This window comes from Glandiceps talaboti, chromosome 12, assembly GCF_964340395.1.
Source record: "Glandiceps talaboti chromosome 12, keGlaTala1.1, whole genome shotgun sequence".
NCBI classification, from domain to species: Eukaryota; Metazoa; Hemichordata; class Enteropneusta; family Spengelidae; genus Glandiceps; species Glandiceps talaboti.
In genome coordinates this window covers 10,191,008-10,203,330 of record NC_135560.1, presented here as the reverse complement: position 1 = coordinate 10,203,330, position 12,323 = coordinate 10,191,008, and the positions used below count along the sequence as shown (strand labels likewise).

Here is a 12,323-nt window from a genome sequence, read left to right as displayed (position 1 = left end):
GTACAAACATTTTAAACTTAGTCTCACTCACTCAATTTGACAAGAATGAGAAGACAAATTCCACTATCAAGAAAATAGAACAAACATAATATGTCTTCATTTGTACATTGTTCCTGCCAACTGGTTTATTAAGGGATCTCGTACGGCGAAAAAAAAAAATAAGTGTGTGTTTCTGATAACATGGCCTCAGAAAATAGGGGAGGTAGGTCAAGATTTTATTTTAGTTTAGTTCACTTTTTTAATTGTTTTTATTTTTGATTCGACCCAAAAACAAACAAAATGTCGATCAGAATACCCCTTCTGTGATAGTTTGATGAAATATGTACAGACATCACTGTGAAAGAAAACAGACATGCATGATGGTCAAGAAGGCAAAGAATTTGTTATCTTTTTGTTTTAAATGTTTATAAAATGTTTAGGGTCAGAGGTTAAAACTATGTCGGATTATTGAAAACAAACAATTTTTTTTATTTTGCCTAACAGTATGCCCTCTCAACAAATTTGATGCGCCACAGATGCATGTCAATTTACTTGTGACTCGACTCATCAAAATATGGTATTCCCCTGTCTATTACTGTGTGGTGACTAGTAATTTTAGTCATAATCAGTTTGACTCAAAACAAAACAAAATTTATGTCTTTCATTGGAGGATAAAATATCAAAACATTTCAAAAAAAAAATTATTTTAATATTAAAAAAATCAACGAAATTGTTTTAAAAAGTTCAAATTTAAAATCTATACTAGAATAAAACTTTTTCCTACACTACACTTGTGAATGTTTCCATACTGCTTAGACTTTCAGCTCATTATTTCAAAATCATTTTTTTTCCATATTTTTCTATTTATTGTATTCTATACAGTTTTGCATATTACCAGTAGAAGGCTCACTCTGTGTTGTGTTTCTAAAAATGTTATTTGGCATTTACTTGGAAAACACAGTGATCTGTAAATCTTTGCTGTGTAAAGCTAGTTATTTGGAGATATAAGTTATCAATGAAGAAATCTATTGGGGAATAATTCTAATTATCTGTGAGTAAAGCAGTATGTCATATATATCATATACAGCTAAACTATATATTGTACTATTTCTGGATGCAAATATTACATTGTTCAGTTATTATCAAACTGGTTTAATTAAAAGTATGCGAGGCCTGTAGACCTGTATACCATAGTATGAATTAATGGCACAGACACAGACACACAGACAGACACACACACGACACAGACATGCACACACACACACACACACAGAGACAGCGACAGACAGACAGACACACACACACACACACACATAGTAATAATGTAAATGAATTGTCAATCTTAAGTTGATGCTAAAAAAACAGTACAGCATTTAACTTTGTGCTAAAAAACAGTGCAGCATTTTACAGTTTGAAAGACTAGTGAAGATATATAATAAATGCAGTATTCATGAGTACAACTTTGTGACACACACTAACGTGTAAATGCTAAAATAGTGGACGGAATAACTACAAATTTACCGGTCTTCCAATTCTAAAACAAATTGACAAAAAATTCCTCTATTTTTTTTTCATTAAACATTTCAGTATACACATGATAGGTGCAGACACAGCCATAAAAATACAGTCACTTTGATGTGAGCCCGTAATTGAATAGCGCCACCAAGAGGTGGAATTGGCAAACTCAAACTGAACTGCACATTGGTGGTATTAATTTTTTGGTTTGCAGGATCTCAAGTGTACTGGTAGTCTGTCTGGTAGGAAGGTACGTCCACAGTTAGGGCACGGTACCAGGTTGGCTTGTGATGCCTTCCAGGCAGCTTCATTGATAGCATCAAGGTTGTATGACCCACCAGTACCACCTGTTATAATAAATAAAAAATAACAAAAGAAATATTAAAATTTGGAGATAACATTAGTCCAACAACTTCTGATAAGAATTTTGTGAATAAAAAGAAAATCTAAAAATCAAATTGATTTTTTGGGTTCACACCCAAAAGTCACCATCCTTAGTGCAATCATGATTTCAACCTGTTACTACACAATTTACAGATCAGTTTGCTCCCTTATTAACATCTAAAATATCTAATCATTGCTATTTTAACAATTTTCAGTGAATAGATTGTGGTTGTTTGATTGAAAAACAATACTACAATTACAAACTAGTGTTACAGAAGTTTGAACATCATTACATGGTGACATTCAAAACGAAGCTTTCACTCAAGATTCAAACTTGACACCACACTACCTACAATGTACAGATAATATCACTAATTGACAGATACAATGTCTTTTCATAAGTAACTGCATGACCAATTTTTAATGAATATATATTTTGTTACTTGAAAAAAATGTCTCAGTTGCAGCTAGAGCAGGTTTAAAGTGATTATTCTTTTTTCTTTCTCTTACTCCTCTACAGCGAATATCATTATATGTAGTATCAGACAACTAAGTTTACCTTTGACCATTCTGACTTCTGGTTTGATAGGTTCTGGTCTCCGTAACTCACGAGGGAGCTGGTCATTCTGAATGTGCCATTTTTTAAGACATTGAGGTTCATGGATAGAGATAGATTTGGAACCAAATTCACGTCCACATAAATAGCACACCACAGTGGGAGGGCGCCGCATAACAGGTGTTTTACTTGGTGCTGGAGTCTAATAATGTTCAAATGAAACATAAGTATTAGAATAATAAATATTGCACAGTTGTACCAGGTATTGTTCCAGCCATGTCATGAGGTTGTGTGTATTTGCTCTGTGGCATAAAGCAGGTAAATTAAACATATTATGGGTATATACAAAGACAATTGCAGATCACATATGTTAGACTGTATCATTACATTACTTATCAATTTGTATATCCATTTTGAAATGGCATCATCACTTTACGTACTCACAAGGAAATGATGTCATCAGTTTGTGTGGTTAAATTTAAAATGGCAATATCATCAGTTTTTGTACTCACAAAATAATGATATCACCAGCTTATGTAGTCACAATGCAATATCACCAGATTGTGTACTCACAAAGGAATGATATCACTAGATTGTGTACTCACAAAGCAATGATATCACTAGATTGTGTACTCACAAAACAATGATATCACTAGATTGTGTACTCACAAAGCAATGATATCACTAGATTGTGTACTCACAAAGGAATGATATCACTAGATTGTGTACTCACAAAGGAATGATATCACTAGATTGTGTACTCACAAAGCAATGATATCACTCGATTGTGTACTCACAAAGCAATATCACTAGATTGTGTACTCACAAAGGAATGATATCACTAGATTGTGTACTCACAAAGGAAAGATATCACTAGATTGTGTACTCACAAAGCAATGATATCACTAGATTGTGTACTCACAAAGCAATGATATCACCAGATTGTGTCCTCACAAAGGAATGATATCACTAGATTGTGTACTCACAAAGCAATGATATCACTAGATTGTGTACTCACAAAGCAATGATATCACTAGATTGTGTACTCACAAAGCAATGATATCACTAGATTGTGTACTCACAAAGGAATGATATCACCAGATTGTGTCCTCACAAAGGAATGATATCACTAGATTGTGTACTCACAAAGCAATGATATCACTAGATTGTGTACTCACAAAATGATATCACAAATGATAATGAATCTATTCTATGCCACTCCTTTATACACAATTAAGACATTGGAAATTAATTATTTCAAATCATTGAGTTCTTGCAATACATGTATAATGGTATTCTCAATGAATGTGCCTTACTGTATTCATACAACGCTGGAAAACTCAGATATTGAATATTGGTGTCATGGCAACAGTATAATAATACAGAAGTGTAAATACATCTCTAGTTATTCAAGATTCAAACTCCTCAAGACATATAACATTAAAGCGTTGATGAATGTTGCAGTGTAACCATAGCAACAACAAACACTGGTGTAACTCTTCTGTTGCTACTAACTATTTATGTGCTCATAAGACCTAACATAATATTTAGTGACCATATAAGAAACACTGCCTGGTTATCAATTCAGGTGTAAATATTGTTAAACGTACACAACATGTGTCTGTAATGTCTGGAATATAATAGTTAGGCTGTCTAGAGGTAAAGCCAGCAAACAGACAGTTTGACAAAACTAGTTAACCTGAATAGGCGAAACCCTTGGTCTGATATTTCAAAAATAGATATTATTTGGTAAACTGACAATCACATATTTTGAAAGTGTGATGTGGAAACCCTATTTTAAAGGCCATTTTTGTCAAAACGTTATATCCTTCAAGTCTGACCTAGTTTTGTCATTTACAATTATACTAGTACCATCAGCTGTTAATGGCTACATTTCATTGCTAATTGTGACAAGGAATGTGTTCAATGTACATACCAAACAAAAGCCTTGTAATAAATTTGTCATTTTATGTTCTTTTTTTTTCTCATTTAGGATTAGGTAATCTACACATAAATGATACAAAATATTGTAATGTTTTAGATTGTGTTTTTTTGGATTTGTGGGTTTATTTATTTTTTTATTTTTTTTATTTTTTTATTTTTTTTTTGGGGGGGGGTTGTTTTTGTTCTTTTTGTTGGTTGGGGGGGGGGGGGGGGGTTGAGGGCTCTTTCAGTTTCAAATTTATTTAGATGACTATTGGTAAGAACAATTCCTGATGACTAACTCAAAAAAAAAATTGCTGAGAGTTATTTCAAAGTTATCCAAAAATTATTTTTTGTCAAAAATAGAATTAATCGCTACATGCGACATGTCAATGTAATGCAGATTTATTTGCTGCTTATTCAATTTAATCAAATACCATTTTTTTTATTGGTAGTTTTCTTGAACTTTCTAGAATTTTGAGTGAATAGACGAACCATGTTGGCTGTCAATAGGCAGAGTGTTATGTTCAATAAAGAGAAGAGAATGCTTTACAAATTTCAGCTATGGGCTTTTTGAAAATGACAATGAGAGTAGACAAACTGTCTGAGTTGTCAGTTCCGATTCACCTTTATTGAGTTTGAGGGAGTGGTGGACAATTTCAACAAAAAGTACTGTAAGGTGTCTTGCCATTTTTTCACACAAGAACTTTGTCAATTGTATTTTGTTGTAGTCTTGGAACAGCATGCAATGCATACAGTAGTACATAATATGTGTGTGTGTGTGTGTGTGTGTGTGTGTGTGTGTGTGTGTGTGTGTGTGTGTGTGTGTGTGTGTGTGCATGCATGTATACATGAGTGCGTGAGTGTCTGTCTGTCTGTCTGTCTGTCTGTCTGTATGTATGTATGTATGTATGTATGTATGTATGTATGTATGTCTATGTTTGTATGTATGTATGTATGTATGTATGTATGTATGTATGTATGTATGTATGTATGTATGTATGTATGTATGTACATATAAACTTTCTGTTAACTTAGTTGTCAACCTGTGTAGAAATATGAATACAATGAAATGCAAACTTACTGTTTTAGCTTTGTTGTCAGTTTTAGTATAACCCTGAGTACGCCCTTGTCCATCCCTCTTTGGAGCAGCTCCGGTTTTTGGTTTACAGCTCCTTAGATGGACAGCAATCCTGTCCGGATTAAAGGTTCTTCCACAATTTGGACAAGGCACAAGATTATCCTGAGCTGCCTTCCATGCAGCATCATTCATATCTTGGATGGAAGCACCTCCTCCTCCTCCTGGCAAAGCTTGTGGTTTTTTCGGAATTGGTCTTCTCTGTTCTTTAGGAAGTTTATTATTCTCAATCTTCCATTTTTCCAAACACTGAGGTTCATGAATCGAAATTGATTTGGTTCCGAATTCTCGACCACATATATAGCATACTACAGTGCGGGGTCTGGCAGGACCAGCTGTTTTCAAAGTTACAGTTTTGGGACGTTCCATTGGCTGTGGGGTATTTGGACCACTCTTTTTCTGACCCTGTGAAGTCGCCATGTTTCCTTTACTTACAGATTTGACACCTCCAGGTTTGGGATGACAACCTTTTTGATGGATTGGTAGCCTATCTGGAGCAAACGTACGTCCACAATTCACACATGGTACATACCGTGTTTGCATTGCTTGGAATGCTGCATCATTGTAATCAAGGCCGTAACTTCCAGAACCACCTACGGCCTGTGGTTTTGCAGGTAGTGGACGACGAAGATGCTTGGGGAGTTGTTCTTGTTCTTTCTTGAACTTTTCAATACAGTTAGGCTCATGTATGGAGATCGACTTTGATCCAAACTCCCTACCACAAATGTAACAGACCACCATTCTTGGTTTTTGGCCAGATACTCTGCTTGGGTTCTTCCTGACTGGTGTTTTGGGTCTTGATGTCATTGCTGGACCAGCTCCTAAGTGTATCTTTCCTTGTTGTCGTGGAGCTGTCTGAGGTGCTCCGTTGGCATATTGGCTTTGATCTGGGGAAACACCTTCAATTGTGACTGAGGATCGTTTGGCCATCGTGACACTGCTTGGTCTTGATAAAGTTGCAGTGGTTGGTCTTTCTATAGTTTGCGACCCTCGTCTCTTATCACTCGGCATTGGCGGAGCATGACAATATCTTTCATGTTGCTTGATTCTATCAGAGAAGAAGGTTCTGCCACAGTGTTTGCATGGAATCAGTTGGTTTTGTGCACTCTGATAGGCTTTCTGATTAAACCGGTTGATATCCTTGCTGGTATTGCCTCCAATACCTGGCAAAAGTTGTGGTTTCTGTGGAACGGGTCTTCTATGGGATTTTGGCAATTGTTCATTTTCTGCATGCCATTTTTTCAAACACTGTGGCTCATGTATGCCTATAGACTTTGTACCAAACTCACGTCCGCAAATGTAGCAAATAACAGTAGTCGGTTTGTAAGCTGTGGCACCAGGCATTTTGATGTTGCTTGGTACAGAATGTAGATCTAGGTATTAAATTACTTTATATGAAATTGTGAATTCAGTTGTCATGTATGGCAATCTTCTATATGCATATATGCAATATTGAAAAGTCTCTGTAGCCAGGAAAATCTTCACAGGCTTGGTAGTTGAACAAATAAAACAAATATTTTGTCTTTGTCTTCAGTTGAAATCTGTGAAGTGGATATTGAAATATGCTTGAAATAAAACAAACTTGAACTTAACTATAGTTTTAAATATTGCCTCTGTGTCATGTTTATAAATGTGTATTGTCCTGCATTAGAAAGTGCGGGGGGGGGGGGGGGGGGGGGGTCATTTTCACCACATCACTAAGTGAGTACTCATGTACGTACACTGATTAATAACATGGAGGTTATGTGTGTGTGATCTGTTCAGTGCACTAATACAAAGAGTTTTTGGTTCAGTTGAGCTGGGTCCCTCCCTCATGGTACGAAAGTGTACTCTGGCTACTTTGTCACATTGTGTTGTTTTTGTTTACAATAAACAAACAAACAAGTCAGCAACAAAGAAGGGTATATTACAGCATATATGCACATGAGGTACAGCACACCATATCAACTTAATATCAATATCACTGTTTCTAGGCAACAACCAGCAAAATAAATTGTTTCTAATCCTAGATATTCCCTTGAGATATTGACTCAATAAAACAATAACTTAGCTGAGACAGTTCGTGGAAACTGACAATTTTTGTTTTAAAAATAACCAGAAAACAATGTTATAGGTCCTTCGTATTACAATGTGTTCTAACGTTTACAGCTATCGGCAAATCTATTTCTATGTGTTTATCTTTCGAACGCCACACACAAGGGATTATTATACGCATGTACTTTACAACATCATGGGGCACAAATGTCCTGACATCCACAGATACTGTTTCAATAAACTTACCTGTAATACACATATTCCGTGTGATTTCGCTTCGAAATCTAATAACTAGTGTTTCTCACGACCTTACCGACAAGCCAACTGGATAAAATATACTTCAAGTCAAGTGTTTTCAGCTCGGTTTTTCAGGTGAGTTCTCGAATCACCGCGTCAAAAGACCTCTCACGTCATAGTTGTATTGTGTTTTGACGTGTATTGACTGCCCTGAAAAGGTCGAGATATAAAAAGAGAGGCCATACACCACAAGCTACGTTATGCCTATTAGCTTGACGTGGGCGCCCTGCCTAGAAACGCCGTGTAAACAGTTCGGAAACTAATTATGCGGTCGTTTACCTCTCTACCACTATCGCCATTTTATTGTGTTGCCCTTGTCTCCATAGAAATGTTTCCACTTCTCTCCTATGGGGGCGCCATTCGTACATCTCCTGCATCTCCAGCTCCAGCTCCCCGGCTCCAATAAATAGATTCGTTAGTGGTCTGAGCCCCAACCCAGCAGCCACTGTTGTCAAACCTGTCGTCATAAGTTAATATGTTTCTAGATCTTTGTGTTTGTGAGTAGCCTGGAATTCGAAGTAACTACTTTCACCAGCCCTTCCGACACAACAGAGACTTGATGTGGTTGGTTCTTGAAAAAAAATATCGGTGTCAAACCCTCCCACTGGCACCGAAGGTATAAACTTGCTGATGATTCTCGAAGAAACTGTGCGTATGCCCCCACACCGTCAGTGAAGTGAAAACTGTCTCGACCTTTTCAGGGCAGTCAATATATCGTCACTTCAATAAACTGTACCCCATCTTACCCCCTTGAAATAGATCCTAGCGACTTACTAAAGCTGGGTAGAGTGCAACATGCCTTGACATTCAATGTAAATGCCCTCGCATGCAAGGTGTGCGATATCATCATGAAGTTGTACATGTAATTAATGATGTGATTTTGTTCGGTTCAGAGGGCTTCCTGATATGTGTAAATAAACTTGCCGTTTACTACTGGAACGACAGTGATAAAGAAGCACAGTTTTTCAACCGGCTTTACTGTCATGACGTCATCATTAAAGCGAGGAACTTACTTTGTCGTGTTAATGTTGCAATGGTCGTTGTTATAGTTGCCAGAGCAAAATGGTACCGTTTCTATGGGTGCAGTCATGGTTGCTATGCTTTTTTGATCACATCACTTTTAGGGACCGGACAGAATTTACGGCAGGGGGGGGGGGGGGGGCTGGGGAGAAATTGGGGGGGGGCCATGAAAAAAATGGGAGGCTTGAAGGGGGGGCCATGAAAATTCTCATGGTTTGAAAGGGGGGGCCGCGAAATATTTTGTCATTGAAAAAAATGAATATGTTAGAAAATTTAGCATTGCATGAGATAGCACTTGATGTCGCCTTTAATATTGAATGTCTACACTTTCATTTATGTATTAAAATGGAAGTGTGTACGTTTGTATGTACCTATTTAGTGAAGCATAAAAACACTACTCAAGATTAATTTGATACACCCTGAATTACTCTTATATACTCCAAGTTGTTCACACACACACACACACACACACACACACACACACACACACACTTACACACACACATATGTATACATACATACATACATACATACATACATACATACATACATACATACATACATACATACATACATACATACATACATACATACATACATACATACATACATACATACATACATACATACATACATACATACATACATACATACATACATACAAACATACATACATACATACATACATACATACATACATACATACATACATACATACATACATACATACATACATACATACATACATACATACATACATACATACATACATTTTAGCACTGTGGAAACAGGTTCAGTGTGTAATTACCATCAAGGATCCATATGTATATATATATATATATATATATATATATATATATATATATATATATATATATATATATATATATATATATATATATATATATATATTTAACTCGGTGAGTATCAATCTGCTAAGATAGTGCTCTATACCGCAGTGGCAGAGCGTAATAATATATATATATATATATATATATATATATATATATATATATATATATATATATATATATATATATATATATATATATATATATATATATATATATATATATATATATATATATGGTAATATACTAGCATAGGACCTGTAATTTATGTGATTAAAAAGTGACCTTTTGGTGAAAAATGTAAATACAAAAACGTCTGGCCAGATTAATTTAGATAGGTGTTTTATTTCTTTCCTTGACACTATTCTTGAGTTTCACTCTCAGACTCACTAGAGTCTGAAGATGTGAGGCAAGACTTGTCTTTCTTTCTATCTAAAACCAGTGAAATTAAACTATTTCCCTGCTCAGCATCATCAAATGCATCTATCTGTACTAAATATTGTAAAGCATTTAGATGTCTGCGTGGTGTTAAGTGTTTTTTCATCAGTGACTTTGCACTAACTTTGGTAGTTGCCTTCTGCCCGTATTTTCCTACAACCTTATCCACTTTATATATATTCAAGATTATGAATAAAGGGATTGTATTGCAAAGGCTATTCATCATTGACACTGCACTTCAAGCTTAATGTGAATGGTTTAGAAAACTGTGAGTAATACTCATCTGATCACTGTACAGTGTATTGAATACAATTCTGAATTTGCTGTCCCCATCATGAAGTCACAAATGCCTGACACTATAGGTTTAAATATGTATGGTTTTGGAACTGAAAGCATATTGATTACATCTAAGTATTCCACAACATTCTGAATTTCTTTGCACTTTCATGAAGTCACAAATGTCTTACATTTACATGTGTATTGGTAATGCATTTGGTGTAGGAAAGTGAAAGCTATATTTGTCAGACCTCAGTGTGCATAAAATCCTTAGTTTGCTAGCACTTCATGACATCACAAATGTCTGACATTAGATAGTTATTGTGTTATGAGTATAAATAGATATTTGAATACACTATGTAGGTGATGTGATGTCCCCACTACAGTTTTTCACAAATCACGCATGTGAATGTGTGTTTACTCTGTGTCTGTGTTTCTGTGTATGTATCAGTGAATGACATTTAAAACCACCACATCAAATGCCTTGGTATTAAAGTGATGACTACTTATGGTGTCTAGTTGGGAAATAAACAAGATTATACCACATGTGTATGATTACATGTATGGTCAAAATGTTTTATTTTGTTTTGTTTTCTAAAAAACTTCCTCTACAACTACTAAGTTGTTTGGGCTGAAATAGTAACATAATAGTAGTACCAAAAGAAATATTACAGTTGTGCTACAGTAACAAAAAAAAATGTACTCTTTTTAGTTATTGTAGGGGGCAGGATATTGTGCACTTTTTTTCTTTTTTCTCTTTTTTTTTTTGGGGGGGGGGGGGGGCCATGAATTTTTTATACTTTTGAAAGGGGGGGGCTGTGAAATTTTGGTCACAGTGGATGGGGGGGGGGGGGCAGGAAAAAAACCAAGTCAGAGATAATTTCTCCCCAGCCCCCCCCCCCCCTGCCGTAAATTCTGTCCGGTCCCTTAGAGAATACTGGCACGTCCGCGCGTCCCGCGTCAAATATCACAATTAACAATTAAACTAAATTTGCATAGCAAGTTTCTCGTTTTGCGTAGATCATTTCACCAAGATGTTTTTTACTTGATGGTGTTCTCTTGTAAATGATTGGTGGAATTATTGCCTTAGGCCTAAATTTGGGGATCTTCAGAGATAATAGATAACACAGTCGATACAACATTATGTGGTTAAATAATTTTTAAAAATGCCCATTATTTTCTTCTACTTTCTTTAATTTACCATAGAGTTTGCATGGCGAGTTCAGAACGGTACGCCACAGCTAGTGGTCTCAGATTTAAATGTGCGTTCAAACACCTGATCTCAACAGATAGACGCCCGCACCGCCCAATATACCCCAAGGCGATTACACGAGGAAAAACGAAAGTCAGCTGTCATCACCAGTATTAACGTTGAGGACATACACATTCACAAATAAATAACCATAATGGCGATGGCGGAAAGGTGTGAAGATCGATTCTACCTGTATTTCGTGATGCTTTAGTTTAGAAATATGTTTTTAAACTGAAAAAACCAACAGTATAATGTAGCTGATCACCATGTTTGTATTTGATTCTTTTGTAGCCCGCAAGATTCATCAAGTGTCGGTAGAGACGGGCTCGACAGTAGATCTTCGACGCCGCACAGTTTCACGCTACCGGAGTCGTATCACCGCAGCATAAGACGGCCTCGGCCGAAGTAAGTAAATATATTTATGATTGTAACAAGGACCCGATCTATTTGTTCGGGTAGGGCATGCAAACCCATTAACTGAAAATTTGATACACTATATATACATTTTTTTTATTTGCTACTGGTTTTACGTGCTATCCTTCTACCGAAGTACGTGCTGGTACGGGTTGTTTGAAGAAAATGTGGGCCATTAATTTGCAATGCAATGGAAAATCATGTCAGGAAATTTTCAAATCATGGAGAAACCATCTTTTTAAAAAT

At 35.9% G+C, this 12,323-nt stretch overlaps 1 protein-coding gene across 1 annotated transcript; it reads right to left on the bottom strand.

Moving 5' to 3' along the window:
* Positions 1 to 1,249: 1,249 nt before the first annotated feature.
* Positions 1,250 to 7,947, bottom strand: LOC144443818 (zinc finger protein 474-like). Its single transcript, XM_078133373.1, has 4 exons — positions 7,776 to 7,947; positions 5,442 to 7,036; positions 2,438 to 2,636; positions 1,250 to 1,841 (listed from the first exon to the last, which is right to left on the bottom strand). Exons 2-4 carry the CDS (start codon positions 6,837 to 6,839, stop codon positions 1,690 to 1,692), a joined length of 1,749 nt encoding a protein of 582 aa, XP_077989499.1. The 5' UTR covers positions 6,840 to 7,036; positions 7,776 to 7,947; the 3' UTR covers positions 1,250 to 1,689.
* Positions 7,948 to 12,323: the final 4,376 nt, after the last annotated feature.